Genomic DNA, 18,014 nt, shown 5'->3' with positions numbered 1-18,014 from the left:
CACATTTGTTAAAGGTTAAATGCACCCATACTACAGAATGCTCTGTGTGCATAACATATGTACATACATATAAAAATATAACAATTAAAGCCAAAAAACAATAAAACCCCAAACTAGTCTTGTAACTAATTATGCCCCAGATCATCTTAACACATCAAGATGGCCTGAAAGAAAGATTATTTGTTTAATAAGGGTTAAATAAAACCTGATCTGAAATTTTGAAACAAATATTTAAAACTGTAGTGTGGCAAAATATATATTCTCTCTATACAAGAGTATCAGACATTTGAGCAGTGCCTGGAATCACAAAAGTAACAGTATTCAAGAAATGCCTGGAATCACAGAGTAATTCAGGCTGGAAGCGACCCCAGGAGACCACCTGGTTCAATCTTCCAATCAAAGCTGAACCAAAAAATCTCAAAAGCTAGGAAGAGATACAGCTTGTTTCTCTTCATGCCTACTACCAGATCTGATTTCAATGTTATTAAAAAAAAAAAGTTAATTAAAAATATTCTAATGACCAAGAGAATCTTGGATATCAGTAAAAAACAATGTATTGAGTAAAATCAAAAGTTACATATAATTGCATTCTAAAAAATAGGTCTGCCAATTCACTGTGAGGGGGAGGAAGAGAATGGAAAGTAACAAAGAACACTGAAAAAAATAAAAACAAAGATAAATGCTGACACAGAAAAATTAAAGTGTAAAAGAAGGATTTTATTTATATGTAAAAATACTGAATTTCAGCAATAGCCAATGCACAAAAAAAAACCTGATTATCAATTTCCTAAATCGAAAAATCACTTAAAGAGCAACATAAAAGTTGCTTCAACTTTAAATAATATGTTTTTCATACAAACCAAAGCTATCATAAAATTTACAAAGTATTTTAAGAAAGTTTTAAAAAGAAAATTCAAGCGAATAATAATATCACCAAAGGCAGCAACTTGAACTTTTCACTTTTATTTCAAATAATTACCAAATTCCATGGTCAAAGAACTGTCTTAAAAGTTCTATAGGAGGCTGTGCACCATACTTCTCCAAAGCAGGCATATTCATATCATCTACAAAAATAATGCACTTTTTTCCCATTGGAGGGCCAAAGACTCCTTTACGCCTCTTGTCCAGCCTGGCCATAATAATGTTCTACAATGCAGACAGGAATATTCAGAACACTGATTAAATATTCATATAGATCATCTTTTTGAAGCACTAATTGTCTGTTCTACCAACCTGAGTCTGATTGGCACTGGTTCGAGCTGAAAAATTAATGAAGAAGGGAAAATAGCGCTCCTTTTCCAAGTTGTTCATTAACTTGTCCTTGACATATACAGATTTCCCAGTACCTGTTGGTCCCACTAAAAGCAGTGGTCTTCACCAAGAAAGAAAGAAAGAAAAGAAAGCATAGACCACAGAAATCTAAACAACTACAAATTAATCACAACTAGAAGACAAAGGCTCTAAGTTTTCCTATCTCTAAAAATATTAAAAGCCTTAAAAAAAGAAGCTATAATGTTTTAAAATACTCATTCATATAACCTCTTTGTAATTGACAAAGGGATCAGAGGTGGAGAAAGAGACATTTCTCATTCTCTCATTCTACTGGCTTTGGAGTATATATGGACTTATGTGGAACTTAAATTTATCCTGATAGGTCTTTCAGTAATTTAAACTTCATAAAACTTTCAGCCTTGAAATTCAACCTGAAATTGTTACATTTCGTTCTTTTGTATAATAATATATAATAATATATTTATACACACACATATATATAATATAATTGATTTTAACTTAGGACATATCAAAGAAAAAATATATATTTCAGTACTAAAGAAGAAAGAGTACAAAAATTCCTCAAGCTGTTGTTGTAACTGAATCATCAGAAAGACACAGAATGAACACACTAAAGCAGAATTATAACAGGACTTCATTGAAACAAAACAAAACAAACCTAGACTTTAAGGCAACAAATTGTATTCTTCATAATAAATGCCTATTTTTAACAAGCCAAACAAACTTTGAGGGCTTGATAAAAAACATGAAGTCAATGGAAAGAGTAAAAGATGTTTCTACATATGACAAATAGTTCTGAGATTTGTATTGAAGTTACTGACTTTCCATGGGCAATGAATAGTTCCATCAAATAGGTATATCTGACTGTATCCATAGTTGGGACTATAATATCTTGAATCTTCAAGTTTTTATCACTGTAATTAATATTTTTAATAAATCCATTCCAATGAACCCAACATCCTCTGCCTTTCAGCTAGGAAAAAATTAAAGGTAAAATTAAGGCTTTTGGTTAGGAAAAGAAAAAAACAAAACAAAACAAAAAGCAACCAGACAAAAAAAAAAAAAACAAAAAGAAGAACATATGCCTAACTTTAAAACAGCAAGTAGAATCTAACATTTCCAATGGATACGATAAACACAACTGTAACATAAACAAGTTGCCCACAGACACAATATCCATCTTTATAGAAAGTAGCCATCTTTCCTTCTATGCAAAACCAGACTTGACCCTGTCAGCTTAGCTTTATCTAAAAAGGGACCATAACTGATGTGCACAGCTAGGTATTGTCTGAAAAAACAAATTGGTCAGCATATTAGTATTTTAAAAATAATAATAAATGAAATATGCACTATAGGATTTGATTCAACACCAACACTTTACAACATCCAACAATCTTTGCAAAGTTAAAACATACATCTACCTCTATTTTCCTTCCTTTCAGACTGTAAAAATTTACTTCAATCAAGACAGAAGCAAGCAATTTTACCTCAAACACGTAGTCATACACCAAGCCTTTCTCTTCAAAGGGACATTCCCATTTTCCCACTACCTTTGGTACAGGATTTCTTCCAGATTTTCCAGCCAAAATTTCCCTCAAGAAACTATCAAAAATAATTCTGCTATCACCATCACAAGTTCCACCAATGGACCAGATTGTGGCAAAAGCAAAGCAACCCTGCAAAGGCAAAAAGATGAGCAACTGTCTAAAAAGATGACATAATCTAACACTGTATAATCTCATTAACAAACATAATTCTGAAAAGTATTTAAGCATAAAGGTGTTACAGGTTGCCCTTGAATAAACTTGGTCTAAAGAAATCTAGAAATCTGAGTAATGACAGAGCAAACTAAAACCAACTTGAGAAAAAAAAAAAAAGAGGCCATGGAGTAAATTATTATGTCACATGACAGAGCCTGAGAATAGCTCAGTTGTGGTCTCATGGATTCTCTAATTGCAAACCAGAATCTAGGAATTTTCAAATTCAATTTTAAATACAGGTTCCTACATTCTGGTGTTTGTTTTTTTCCCCATCTATCTTAAGAACCACCAAACAGGGTTAGACAGAGGGTCCACCTACTATAACTTCTAGAGAAAACTTGTCCCAAGGAAATTTTGCTCAAACAAGTCAATTGGTAACAGTAGTTATCTCAGATAACTGGAAAAACAGTAAAATATCTAATCACATTTGTTACTTGCATTGCTGCTGTCACACCTGGGTACTTCCAAAGTTTGTGGGAAGGGAACAACAAAGAAGCAAAGTTGTTTCTCATATCTTTTACTCCTAAACTAAATTGTTTTTGTTAGTCCAATTAGTTTTGAAAACAGGCATATGCAGAAACAGATACATACACATTTTACAGCATGATTAAAAAACAAGCAAACAAAAAACACACAAAACCAACCATAATCCACACATGGATGTTTTTGTTGGTGGGATCTTCTTGTACATGTTGACAAATCAACATTTCAAAAAGCCGTGTAAGAGCTACTACAATACTGCTATTGCTTGTAGGTACCAGTTCCTAAGAGATGCAAAAGGAGGGGTATTATACATTACGAGTTAAGTTAGCTTACATTTTGGAGTCAAAATACTGAAGTAATTAAACGATTAGCTAATTCAGAACAAATACTCGAAGGCAAGATTTTCACTGATTTTCATTCAAAAGATCATTTACTTCTCTCTACCTTTGAAATGTCACAACATATAGGTTGTTAACCATGTTCAGAGCTACCATGGGACCTCCTATTCTTACATCTTAAAATAAAAAGAAAACACACAGAAACAACTACAACAATGAACAAGCAAAAGCCCATGCACTAAAAAGCATGCACTAAAAAATGCATAGTTTGCAAAAAAAACTACATGTACATTTCCCTAAAACTTAAAAAAGTGCTTTCTCTATTCAAAACAACATCTTTAAAGGAAAAAAAAAAAGAGAAAAAAAAAAAAACACAACACACAGAAAACCATCACCAAAAAGGCAAAAAGGGGTGACTTTCCACTCAGTACTTTGAATGATTAATTTATTTTTGAAAAGAACAAGGTGGAAACTATGATGAACTTACAACACATCTTACCTAATGTTCTCTTTCCAACTTTTCACACCGGACACAAGGGTTGCACTTCCCAAAATAATGGGTGGCTGCTGCATAGACACTGTAATTATCCTCGTCAAAAGAGAACAGCTCTCACTACCCAAGTAACAAGAATGCAGGTGGATACCTAACTACTGCAGGAAAAAATTACAAACAATACCTTGCACTGTTTCTGACGGAGTTGTAATGCTGGTGGTATTAACCAATCAAAAAGTCCCTGCAGAAGATCTTGATGTACTTTTAGGTTAAGAGGTTCAGGCAGTTTACTTAACCAAGAGGTAACAAGTGGTGTCCAGCCCAGTTGTGAAGGCTCCAAATAAATCATGCCACAGCGACTGACTGTAGCAGGCTAGGGAAGAACAGTAAACTCGCTTTATTATATATTTAATTTATTGAACTTAGTTTTATATTTCCATTAAATACAGAACTTACAGATGCCTGGGAAAGGTCCATTGTTTCAAAAATTAGACTCATCTGAAGGGACATTTGGATGATTTCTCCACTCATCAAACAAAGCTTCAATTAAGAAAAAAAGGAAGATTACAAAAAAAGAAAACATGCAGTTGTCAATTACCCTTCCTATCACACTGGAGATATACATGAAAATTAGCAAATCCAAGTTTAATCAGAAGCAATGCCAACCACATAAAATGTTTAATAATTTGGAGCAATAACCAGTAGTTTACAAGAAATACCTAAATTCTTCACTTACACCATAGTACTCCACATTATCCCACCAGTAGGTTCATTACCAATAACTATCAACCCTATATATGACAGGATAAAGAAAGGCAGCAAGCAGAAAGGATATCTGCTACTCTTGTTGCTAATAACGAAGCATTCCAGTTGGAGATCCACCTTCCTGCTTATAAGAACAATAGTTCAAATTGAGTATTTTCACAAATTATCCAAAATTCAAATGCAAAATGTTGTCTGTAATTTTTATATACACTTGCAAATTCCTAAGGCCCATTTTTAGAAGTTGTATGGTTACAACTTTAACTTCAGAATTTAATATTGAAAATGCAACCTTTTTTGTTTTCAGTTGGGATTGCAGAAATTTAAGCACTTACAATTAGTGACAACTTTTGAAACTGTGGACTTTACATTAATTGTAATTTAATTTTTTTTTAATTTAAAATTGAATTATTCATTTTCATTAAGAACATCTTATATTAAGGGATTACTATACATTAAACATCTTACAGGTTGATACTATGATTATGATTCCAATAAAGAAAAAAGAAAACAACAAAAACCAAACACAAAACGTAATGACTTATTCCCAAAGCCACCTTGCATTTGAAATGCCAAGTTTGTCTGTTTGCTTTTGTGTTTTTATAGGTAGAAGAATACTTTCAAAATGTCATATATCATTTAGGCGTTTATTTACACTGATACCTTTTTGTTGTCATCCAGAACGGTGTTCATGCTTTCTATCCACAGAGTATCAATTGGGCCATCAAAGATAACCCACTTGCGTTCAGGAGTCTCAGATAATGCAAATTCTCTGAAAGTATTAGCAACTATACCATCTGTCCACTAGAAGGGGAGAATGTAGGAAGGAAAGGTAAAAAGACATAGTATACATATTTCAATTTAAACTACCAGTAATCCTATTAGTAAGTATTTGTCAAAGGCTTTTTTAATTGAACTGAAAAAAGTAAACTATTCCTTTTCATTTTTCTTCTCTTTAACTATTCTCTTGCTCTGCAGAGAGCAGAGTACAGCTTTGCAGTTTCACAAAGGGCCATGCAACATCAGCAAATTTAAAAACAGACGGTGATCTTTCGCCTTTAAAAATCCATTTTGTTAAAATAAACAGAAGACAGGGAATTCATTTCACAGAAAGTTAGAAGTGTTTTTTTTTCTGGCTTGCATTGGCTTCTTCCCAGACTCATCCTAAGTTTCAGTATTTCATATTCACTTTTCTATATCCTTTTTTCTCCAAACCTAAGTTTTACAGTGGGGAACTGATGAGTTTGTAAGTTTTTCCAGATAGTTTTGGCACTACTTTGATTACACTAGTTCAGAACTGACAGAGAAATGAATCCAGTTAAGTTTGGTATGTCTCCGTAGCATGGATAGAGCTATATTAGGACAATGCCTCTCAGAATGGCATTGCTTCTTTTGCATATTAAAACCTACATAACTTCATACACACTTACTGCTGCATTATTTTCAACACTAATTTGAAACCAGCCATCTAAGTATGAGTTAGAACAACACTAATTAAAATAGTGTTCTCATGTGCGTTTAAAGTGATAAAACCACAAATTCAACTGTTTACTATCAAGGATCAAGGAGGTCTCACATATATGGGAAAAGTTAAAAAAAAAAAGAAAGAACCCATACTGTTATGTTTGTTTATTGATTCTTAAAACCAACGAACCAGTAATGTTATTAACAATACAACCCTACAAACACTGGATTCCAGAGAATGAAGAAACACTGTCTGGAAGTGGGACTTAAAAAAGCAGAAGCCTTTCCTGGCCTGAAAACAGCTGTGCAATAACACCATGAGTTAACCTAAAGTTAAAATGCAGTTTAAAAAGTACATTCATACAATCGCCATGAAAGCCACAGCATGTGGCAGGAAGAAACAGATAAAGACAGGCAATTGCTACACACTATTTTAAAAACATGCATTACCTCATGAGATACCAAATCAAACTGCCCAAAAAGCTGACCCATAGTGATTGATTTTGGATTCACAGTCCTAAAAATTACTCTTTCTTCTTCACCATAACTACGCTCTTTCATAAGAGACAGCGTATCCGCCAACACATGTAGAACTTTGGTCTTCCCAGAAAATGGTTCCCCTACCAGCATAAAGCTGTTAGATGGAAGAAAAAAAAAAGGAGGAAAGAAAAAAAAAAAGCTATTAATAGATGTCTTGCAATTTTTACTCTTACAGACCACATGAAGGCCAACATCATCATCCATATGCTTAAATATTTTGGTAGATCTGGCCCATATACCTAGAAAATAACTTTTTAAAGGTGTTGCATTCAAAATCATACATGAACTTGCAAGCCTATATTGTGTATCTGCCTGATTTTTACAACACGCACACACACACACACATCACCCCCACCCACCCCCTAGGAACACAACAGCAGAGATCTGATAACCAACACACAACACCATTGCTCACTACAGCTGACTGATGGCCAGTCAATCTCCGAGCAATGGCAGCCCCCCTGGCCAAGCGCCCCCAGTTCCATTGCTCAGCACAATGCCACATGGCACAGAATATCCCTTTGGCCAGGCTGGGCCAGCTGCCCTGGTTGTCCCTTTCCAGCTCCTTGTGCACCCCCAGCCTGCCCACTAGCCAGTGGTATGAGAAGCTGCAAAGTCCTTGACTCAGTATAAGCACTGCTCTGCAATGACTGTAACATCGGTGTGTTACCAGCATTATTCTCATGCTAAATCCAAAACACAGCACCATGCCAGCCACTATGAAGAAAATTGGCTCTATCCAGGCCAAAATCTGGACACTAGATTCACGAGAATTTTGGTACACGTTAAAGTAGTATTGGTAACCAACTGTTTCAACACAAACATTTTGCCACCATTAAAACCTTTTATATGTGATATAGACAACCACGGTATAAACCCAAATGACAACAAATACAGCTTGTGAAACAGCAATGGGAATCTTACCCATGTCTAACAATCATCATTTCATACGTCTGTATCATTTTCTCTATGAAAGCTTTTACAGGTTGGACATTATGTCGAATACAACATTCACTCGCACATTCCAGAAAATCCTAAAATCAAAACAAATCAGTCTTATCATTTGGATGGAAATCAGCCAGACTCTGAAATCCGGTAAATTTGCAGATCAGTTTCTGATTTGTAAGATGCTTTACACAGCCCTTCTGGACATAAGGGAACTCAGATGTGAATTAAACTCACAACAGATCCAAGAATTTTCTGTGGTACAAAGTTTCATTGCAAACATTCACAATTTTCCATATCTCACAACAACTCACAGATTACTGTATTAATTACACTTGGTTACAAGATAAACAAGCAAAACTGATAATTTTTACCAACAAAAAGTTACAAATATACTTACATTGTAGTCTGCATCAGGAAGTTTGATTCCAGGAAATAGATCACTAGTTATACCCATGAACAGAGGTATATCACACGACAAAAATTTGGGCTCGTTCACGTCCTTAATTGATCTAAGAAGCTAGAGAAAACAATTACACAGCTTATTGTTCTCATTAGAAACAAAGAATAAACTGTTCAGAAATTAAAACAATATGTAATAAAGATTATTAATTATATGGTGCCTTTGATAAGCAGTTAAACACAACTGTGCAATCAGCAGAAGAGCACTGGAAAGTGCAGCATGTACTTAACAGATGTTAATAAAAAATAAAAAAAGACTATCTTTGTTTCACAAATAGGGAACCTAAATAAAGTGGAGCAGTGACATGACAGTGAAGATGTGGTGGAAATACCCTCAGAACTCAGAACTGCATGCACCAGTAAAATTCCTCATGAATTATTCCTTGAACTCACCAATACATCTTCATCTTGCTTCGGAAATTTCAATTTTAGATTCCCAGCAGCCACCAAAACAGCTTTAACTGCTCGCATACCATAGTCATAGTGATACTGAGAGGAAAGCTGTTCTGAGCAAAGCCTGTAGGTCATTACTATCTTCACCGACAGTGACTTTGCATTCAGAAATCCATATGAATACAGAGAAATTTCTGCTATCAGAGCATAGTTAGGAACCATCATGGCTACTGTTCGGAAAAGAACCTGAAACACATACCCAAAGAAATATCTTTAGATAATTTTTGTGGGTAATGGATCATCCCACCACAGCATTTCTACTTTCTACTGAAGTACTGCTTAATATGATTATGTAGATAAGCTGTGGATCATTTACACTGTCACACTGGAAAGCAGTAGTGTGCAGAACACTGGGAGCCAATCAAATAGAAAAACTGCTAATTTATGCAGAGACAGTTTATGACTTGCTAGGAAGCTAATGTAAACACAACACCATCAAGATCCATCTCCATGTACACGTCAATGCAGGAAAGACACTCTGCAGCTATTTCCCCTCAACACTGCCTCAGAAGTGCCGTTTGCCGCTTACACTGACGCATCCAACACAGCAGTAAGTGATGTAGATAGCATGAGAGAATGCACTTCCTTTCCTGAGGTAATCAGTGCTTGACATATTTTCATACCATATTAAGTCTGCTTTAAATTGACATGTATAGTATAGCACCTACTCTGCCCTACCCTGAGTGTTAAGGAACAGTACACTGTAGCACTGCTTCCAAAAGGCTCCAAATTACTTTGTTAAAGCCAAACCTCCTCAATGAAACAGCTAATCTAGTCACAAAAATAATCCCTTAGTTTTTATTTAACCATGTAATCTAAGCAAACTCATTATATGTATGAAGTGTAGTTCACCAGAACTTCTTTTAAGCAAGCCTACAATAAATGCTATGTAAAAATACTTTTCTTAAAGCATTCTTCCAACATATCCTTCCAACTTAACAAAGTTATCATCCAAATCATACAATCTAATAACAGTCTGACACTTGCCAGTTTACTTGTTACGGTATTGAAGTCTTTGGCCTGGAAAAATAAGCATGAAAAACAGAAATAGACACAAGAGGAAAAAAAAAAAAAAAGGTTTAAATTCTTTCAGAAATAACAGAAGTAGTTAGGAAAAAAGAGATTTGGTATGTGTAAATCACAAAACAAGTATGTGGTAAAATATGAAGTAAACCCGAAATAATACCAGAAATATGTATTTTTTATTACTATTTTTAAAATATTTTTTTTAAGCAAACGCATATATTTTACAATTTTACCTTCAGATTATCTGGAAGTTCAGAACGTCCTGCATAACCTGGGTTCATAGTGATAGCTACAAAACAGTTGGGGTTAAGCTTCAGTTCAGTTCCTTCAAAAACAAACTTTTCCAGCTTTATCTGTATGGCTCTCTGGATGCAAAGAATCTGCTGTGCCACAACAGACAATACTTCCAGTTCAATGCGATTGAATTCATCAAAACATGCCCATGCACCTGACGAAGCCAATCCCTTGAAAAACTGTTAAATTAAGAAAGACAGCAATAACATCTCTAACACAATTTTCAAGGATTCTAAAGAAACTAAGAGTATCATGTTGGAAGTTTAATTATATGAAAGATACAATTTTGATAATATCTAAGCCTGTTTAGAGCAAAAGTCAGTGATATAATGACAAAGTCTTTGTTTTAAAGAAAGCTAAATCACAAGATTCTGTTCTGGCAAACTTGTTTCTTTTTGTGTTTTAATTAGTGACTTACAGGATTTCATGATGCATAGAAAATTTAACATATGTAGGGACCATTATATTGTGTCCAAGGGTAGCAAGCCTCATTTATTCAAGTGTCCCTGCAAAGTGGGCACCCTACAGTTTTTCATCCTAATAAATAAAATACAAAGCCTAACATTTAATTCTATTTACCTTTCCCATTGCCAGGTAATCGAGGCCATCAGAACAGTTGAAGACAACACACTGCACAGCCAAAGCTTTAGCTAAATCTTTGGTGGTCTCTGTTTTACCTGTTCCTGCTGGACCCTCTGGGGCCCCACCAAGATTTAAATAAAAAGCTCCAATCTAAGGAACAGAAATAGTTTATGGAAATTATTAGTACTTCATTCATATGAAATTATTCTGAATGAAAGTCTTACTTTAAATTGCATTAGATAAATAAAATGACTGTATGAAACTAAAAGAAAAAGTACATTTATATATTATGCAAATCTAAAAATAATCTGAAATTTACTTATGGCTTAGAAATAGAGACAAGACAAATGAATTTTCCCTAAAAGAGAATTTAGTTTTATACATTATGATCATGACCATGATTAGTTACTCGAACTTTATTGAATCCAGTCTTTCAGGTCTTGTTTAGATACATCTTTCACACCAGACTTCAAGCAATTAGTTTACTCTTTTCTACCTCCACTTCTACTTTAATATACTTTTTCCTTTTTTCTTTTTCTTTCCTACCCTGTCCCCCTCTGTTGCATTTGTACTCCTCACAGTATATCATTTTGGTATGCATGGTAATTTTCCATTGTCAAGTTAGTTGATGATAGAACAGTACAAAGATAAACACCTCTAGCAGGAGCAAGACTAAAAAGTTGCTAAACTCCTACTAGCCTTAGGAAAGCTATGATCACAAGTGGTTCCTTCTCCATTTCATTTAACAACTACAGGGCATAAGAAATGGATTTCGTGTTCTCGTAACCTAGAAAGCGACGAAACCTAAACAGGGAAGTTTTTCTGTACATATTTTAAAAATCACATTCACAACAAAACAATCCACTAAAATTTAAGTCATGTTGATGGGCTGTCCAGATTTGCTACTGTAGCTCAATTTCATTTTCAATAATCTATAGAAATTATGATCTTTGAAAATTGCCTTTTACAGAAATAGCAGTCTCACAACAACTGAAAGCCCTAAAAGTATGGCTATAATGAACAATGCAAAAAATAACATACTACAGCAAATATGGTATTTAGTACCACTTATTGTTGAGATCATACCAAGGTGCGATAACACCTGTCTGTTAGAGGAGTAATGACAAGGCGTGGTGAGTTTCCAAGGTATTCATAAGCATATTTTACATTGCAATTAATGATGCAGACACGAACGTTCTCAGATTCCCAGTAATACCGTAGTTGTGCAAGCCACTGAAAGTCTGTTTCACTCTGTACACCTGATAAATGCATAATTAAAAGTAAAAAAGTTTTAGATAACTGGATTTTCTATTAGATTTAAATTTAAAACAACTTTGAAATTATTACTGTTTATGTTCACATCCAAATACTCACATACATTTGATGCTCACGTCTTAAAACCGTGGTGTTTTATGCAGCAAAATCAGATTGGTTAGCTATTTTTGATTAATTCAGCATTATGGAATTAAAGACACAGAAAGAAAAATATTTTTAAAAGAGAAGTACCACTTCGAATCATTTCCATGACGACATCTCTAGCATGAACATCAATAGTAACCAAGGCACCCAGTGTAGTCCTTGTTTGCTTTGAAAGTTTTCCTCTTACCAGTTCTACGATATCACTAAGTTGAAGCTGAAGTGTATTATAGTAATCCTTTAACCCCTGGGAAAAACAAAGGTAATTATGAAACTGAGTATATGACAGCTTCAAGTGTTCCAGACTTCTTCACAGTAACTAAATACCTTAATGGAGATTGCTTATTAAACCTATATATTCATACATCATCTTTTTTTTTTTTTTTGCATCAACTTTTCTGTCAATCACAGTTTTTCATGTATGTTCCAAAACTACATTTTAATCCAGGCTTGCTCTAAACAAGAGTATTCAAGTACCTGAATCAAAGGTATAAATCACTTTACAGATATTCATGCATATCAAACTCATATGCTGATGTTTTATCAAATTTAATTTTGATTGTAGAAAGAGAAGATTTGACTAGGCAAAATACATCAGCTGAAATGAAAAATGAATAAAAATTTAAAAATAAAATAAAATATGCATTACATAGTACCTCTGGTCCATTGCAAAGAACTTCATGTACCTCACTTGTCCAGAACATTTGAGACACACACAAAACTACTTGTCCAGGCCACTCCAGAACCCAACTTTTTCTCTCTGTCTCTAGATATGCCTGAAAGAGATAAATACAGTGTACCAATACAGTGTCAGTGCATACTTAAATAATGGGGTATTGCTGGATGAAAAGCTCAACAAGAGCTGGCAATGTGCACCTGCAGCCCAGAAAGCCAGCTGTATCCTGGCCTGCACCAAAAGAAGTGCAGCTAGCGGGTTGAAGGAGGTCATTCTCCCCCTCTGCTCCACTCTCATGAGACCCTACCTGGAGCCCTGCATTCAGCTCTGCAGCCCCCAGCACAGGAAGGATGTGGACCTGTTAGGGTGAGTCCAGAGGAGGGCCACGAGGATGATCAGATGGCTGGAGCTCCTCTCCTATGAAGAAGGCTGATGGAGTTGGTGTTGTTCACCTTGGACAAATGAAGGCTCCTGGGAGACCTTAGTGGCCTACCAGTACTTGAAAGTGGGCCTACAAGAAAACTGAAGAGGGACTCTTCAGCGGGGAGTGTAACAACAGACAAGGGGTAATGGCTTTAAAGTAGAAGACTGTAGATTTAGATTAAATATAAGGAAAAAATGCTTTACTATGGGGGTCCTGAGGTGCAGGAACAGACTGCCCAGGAAAGTTGTGGATGCCCCATCTCTGGAATTGTTCAAGGCCAGGTTAGATGGGACTTTGGGCAACCTGGTTTGGTGGGAGGTGTCCCTGCTGACAGCAGGGGGCTTGTGACTAGATGATCTTTAAGGTCTCATCCAAATCAAACCATTCTATGTTTTTGTGATATAATACAGAAGCATATATTGTGATCCTATTAACATTCTTTGCTGAAAACAATCTATTCTTTTTTTCCAAGTCCAAATTATCTTTTAAATGCCTTCTTCCCTTTAGATTTGCAATTTGTTATCAAATAATTTTTAAGATTCATGTACTTCTCTTTCCATATTATATAAATACTCTGGTAAATGATTTTCTTTTAGGAGGGAGCAAGCATATTGTAAATGTTTTATTTATTTCTAACTTCTAGTTAAATAAAAAATGCTAAATAATTCATTAACTTCAAATTATATATCCTAGAAACACCGTATTGCTGTGAATCTTTAAAAAAAAAAAAAAAGATTAAATCCACTGTTACAGGAAAACAACTTAATTCTTATTCAAAGTAAACTCTTACTTAACTCACTATAAATGCAAGTCATGTTAACTCGTTCCTGGTGCCTTAACTTCATCTATATGAACACTTGTGATCAGTAAGAATTTTAGGAAGCCAAGAGACATCCTTAAAATAAAGGTCTATTTCTCTTTGTGCCATTGTTATTAAATTATTACAAAAAACATACTACAAAATCCATACCATTCTTGACTTAGCAATAACATCATGTACACTCTTCAGCATAATATCTTCTACTTGAATTAACCACTTCTCCACTGCACCTCGAGCTTCAGTAGTAGAAATCTTTGAAATCAGTTCAACACATTCTCCTTCGGAACTATACATTGCTTTAATATCCAGATTGGGAAGGAAATGTAGCTTAGCAATGCCTTCAAAACACTTCTTCAAGTGAGGCTGAACTCGGAGAGGATCTTTAGTCTCTGATAGGATCTCCAACATTTCATCATTAGACAAGAAAAAGAAGCTAGAAAAAGATTGAGAACATTAAAAAAAAAAGTAAAAAAAAAAAGAAAAAAAAAAGGAAGCTAACTGAATTATCAAGCTACTTTAAAGGCCGACCTTACTGAACAGCAATATAAATGTTCAAGACTTTTGTTTTTGAAATAGCCTAAGCACATCATACCGGGGAAAGAAGAGACGCTTTTTCTCAAGATAAGCATTAAGCCCTTTCATGATTTTGTCAAGAAGCTCATTACAGTTCTGAAGCTTCCCCAACAACCCTAGCAAGGAAGTAGCAACAAGAACCTGTAATAACAAACACATGCAAACTGTAAGTTATAAATAAGATACTTTGCACAGCAAAAGTTGCTCAACTAAGGTACAACATTATTTTATTCCTAGAAAGCCTAGGCAGCTAACGTAACTGATCATTGTATATTCTATAAACAAAAAAATGCCAAAAAGAAACAGAGAAACTACTGTTTCTTTTTAATACAGTCTTTCTTCCTTACCTTTGGGTCTTTGGCACAATATTTCATAATACCCTTCCAGTGTTTATCAACAGTCTGAAAGAGACGCCCCTCTTCTGGCATCTGTTGCATGATATCCTCAGAAGAAAAAATGGGTTCCAAATAAAGCCATTGTGCTTGCACTTTCAGCCATTCATCAATTATCTCCTGAATTTGAATTAGGCGATTTTCCCATTCCTTAATAAATATTTAAAGAATGTTACATGGATATTTCCACGCAAATAGTATTAAAGAGAATAATTAGAGGAAAAGAGGACACTGTGATGCTCTAGTTCCCAAGAAGAAAATTAAACAAAACTGTCTAGCAGTCTGCAAAATAATGGAAAAATATTTAGGAGTATTTAGGTTCTTTCACTTATATAGATGGCCAAAGGAGTTCAGAAATTTAATATATCTGGAAATGAATTTCCCAAAATGCAGTTATCACTTCAGTGTTACGATCTTTTAATAACTTACTGGTTCAGTAACACCCTGGAGGTTACCAGTGACAAATTATATTCCATCTCCCACAGCAAGGAGCTCTTGGTTTGCAGCTGAATTATAGTAGGGACAAGCATACCAGAAAGATCACTAGATCAGAGGACCGATCCAGCCAGACCAGTATCCTGTCTCAAAAGTAGACAATAGCTGATGACTCTGGAAGAGGCTGTCTGTAAAGGATAAGTACCCTTTACAGGATTATTACATGTTAACTGGCCCTGCCTGAATCACCTGTTTCTAAACAAATAGAAGGAATTAGAGAGGGTAACTGCATAGCAAATTGACCACCTTCTCTCCTGACAGCAGACAAAGCATTAGCACCACAAAGACTACTCTATCTCTGCAAATAGACAAGCAGCTGTAAATTGATCCCATCATTGTTCTGAGGCCTGATGTAAAAAAAAAAAAAAAAAAAAAGAAAAATTTTCCCAGCCCTCCAAAAGTTTCCCTGCCCAAAAGTAAACACTATAGTTCAAAATTTGATTCCAAAACTCAAGGACTACATCACTAAATGTCGATTATTTGAACAATAATGAAATCTTACTTTGAAGATATTAAGAAGCAAAGTTAAAGACCATAAATGAAACAGCAGTTTTCAAAGTATGTGAACCAAAGTTTTTTTGGTTGCACTTGTATCTGAATGGCAAAAGAGAGGAACCAAAACTTGAGATGTAGAGGGAACTGCAACACTGAGAAATAATGTAGGAAGGACTTAAATGAACTCCAAAGAATCTTGCTGAAGAAACAATAATGCATTTCACTAACATCAAATAATAATATTGTAACACTGTTGGCTTACTCTTGCATTACAGTTATTAGGCAAATCAAAATGGAAAAAAAAGTATGTTTTTCTCATCATACTCTGATTTCTTTGTCAAATGGTTTAATGAAAGGCGATCCCCTCATTGTCTGAGTTTTCACAATCTGATCATCGAGAATGGCTTGAATCTCATCCACTGCAGACAGAATGTGAACACCAGTTTCACGATACACAGTCATATTGAAGGAAATCGAATCCCAGGTTTCCATCATGGCATGCATTGCTTTTTCTAAGGAAAATTCCTACCATATGAAAAGAAAATAATTTATTCTACTTACTTTATTATTTTTTTCAGGTTGATTAATTCAGTACATAATCTTACTGAGCTGAATAAACTATTTTGATCTAACCGCATAAGTTATTTTTAATGTTTTTCTTAGTAATTCACTTTCTAGTGCATAGAAAGCAGTACCCTCAGGAAATACAAAGAACGTAACGTGAAAGAAAAATGTTTACACACTCACAGATATCTTTTAATGGGCCAAAGTCTCACCAAATCTCTTTAATATAAGAGCAAAGGCAAAAAGTCTAGCAGGTCATAAAAGCCAGCACAAAGTGACCTGACATTATATTTGTCACTATCAAATCTCCATGCTTACCTTACTCGCACCCACACTTATAGCTTCAAATTCTTCCAAATAAGGGGCTAGATTCTGCTTTAAAACTTTTCTCAGGGTAGTTCCAGAGTCTGGTGTTAAATCATATCCTACTATATTTGACATCTGCTGCCAATGCCGAGTTCGCATGCCAGGGTTACAAAAGACATTCACAGTGGGAATATTCTCCTAATTGAGGAAAAAACATTTATAACATAAACATTGCAATGTGCATTATTTCTCAACTTTTTTCTCATCCTTGTTTTGCATTTAAAATTCTGTTGCAGTAGCTGATGACATGAAAAGTCTTTTCTGAAAAGTGCAGACATATCCATTCCATTCCTAAATAATTGCATTAAATTACTGGAGAAGAAATATAATACTATGAAGCAAAGGTCTTGGCAAGAAAGTGAAAAGGAACAAAATTTCAACTATGTTATGTTAAATCAGACTTCTACTTAATATAATACATGGTCCCAGGTCAAAATTCTTAACTACATTCTTAAATGTTTCCCTGAATCCCCAAAACACTTTTCCCCTGTATGCATTCACTCTTTAACTGTCCACATCCCTAAAACTGCTAAAAAATCTACAATCCTATTAAAATAAATGTGACAGTACAATATAGGCATGGTGATTCGGAGCTCTGGCTCTCTCTATCACAATAGGAAGAAGAAATAACTTACAGAGGATACTTCAGGGTGCTTAGGTTCAAGCATTTTTCTTTAGTTTCCCGTGACTAGATTTAGATGTCCACGAACACAGAGTAGCAAAAGAGTAAATCCTTGTACACTAGTTCATCTAGGGTCTAATCAATGCAAGTTTAACAGACATTCTTAAAAAAAATTGCATAGCCATAACTATTACTCAAACAAGCAGTAGCTTTCTGCTATCTGGCCTTCCTTTTGAGGCCCTGCTGGACAGAATGGAAGAGGAAAGGTTTTGCCCT

General features: G+C 34.8%; 1 protein-coding gene across 7 annotated transcripts in view; it reads right to left on the bottom strand.

Annotated features, from left to right (window-relative positions):
- The window catches only part of DNAH12 (dynein axonemal heavy chain 12), a 70,267-nt gene that overhangs the window by 35,782 nt on the left and 16,471 nt on the right, over positions 1-18,014 (bottom strand). For 4 of the 7 annotated variants that reach the window (XM_048071678.2, XM_048071661.2, XM_048071699.2 and 1 more), the window contains exons 18-39: positions 17,069-17,254; positions 16,511-16,711; positions 15,152-15,346; positions 14,824-14,945; positions 14,382-14,664; positions 12,968-13,087; positions 12,402-12,558; positions 11,982-12,154; positions 10,893-11,045; positions 10,253-10,492; positions 8,934-9,179; positions 8,479-8,598; positions 8,058-8,167; positions 7,044-7,227; positions 5,793-5,933; positions 4,824-4,907; positions 4,552-4,740; positions 3,698-3,817; positions 2,781-2,969; positions 2,115-2,266; positions 1,234-1,372; positions 980-1,146 (exon numbers count right to left, since the gene is read on the bottom strand). In XM_048071678.2, coding sequence (XP_047927635.2) covers positions 980-1,146; positions 1,234-1,372; positions 2,115-2,266; positions 2,781-2,969; positions 3,698-3,817; positions 4,552-4,740; positions 4,824-4,907; positions 5,793-5,933; positions 7,044-7,227; positions 8,058-8,167; positions 8,479-8,598; positions 8,934-9,179; positions 10,253-10,492; positions 10,893-11,045; positions 11,982-12,154; positions 12,402-12,558; positions 12,968-13,087; positions 14,382-14,664; positions 14,824-14,945; positions 15,152-15,346; positions 16,511-16,711; positions 17,069-17,254 — 3,671 coding nt within the window. The remainder of the gene's footprint in view (positions 1-979; positions 1,147-1,233; positions 1,373-2,114; positions 2,267-2,780; positions 2,970-3,697; positions 3,818-4,551; positions 4,741-4,823; positions 4,908-5,792; positions 5,934-7,043; positions 7,228-8,057; positions 8,168-8,478; positions 8,599-8,933; positions 9,180-10,252; positions 10,493-10,892; positions 11,046-11,981; positions 12,155-12,401; positions 12,559-12,967; positions 13,088-14,381; positions 14,665-14,823; positions 14,946-15,151; positions 15,347-16,510; positions 16,712-17,068; positions 17,255-18,014) is intronic. The other 3 variants (XM_048071667.2, XM_048071690.2, XM_048071685.2) reach the window with 3 other exon arrangements.

The sequence above is a fragment of the Anser cygnoides genome, chromosome 10 (genome assembly GCF_040182565.1).
Source record: "Anser cygnoides isolate HZ-2024a breed goose chromosome 10, Taihu_goose_T2T_genome, whole genome shotgun sequence".
Taxonomy (NCBI): domain Eukaryota; kingdom Metazoa; phylum Chordata; class Aves; order Anseriformes; family Anatidae; genus Anser; species Anser cygnoides.
This window is presented reverse-complemented; position numbering and strand designations above follow the sequence as displayed.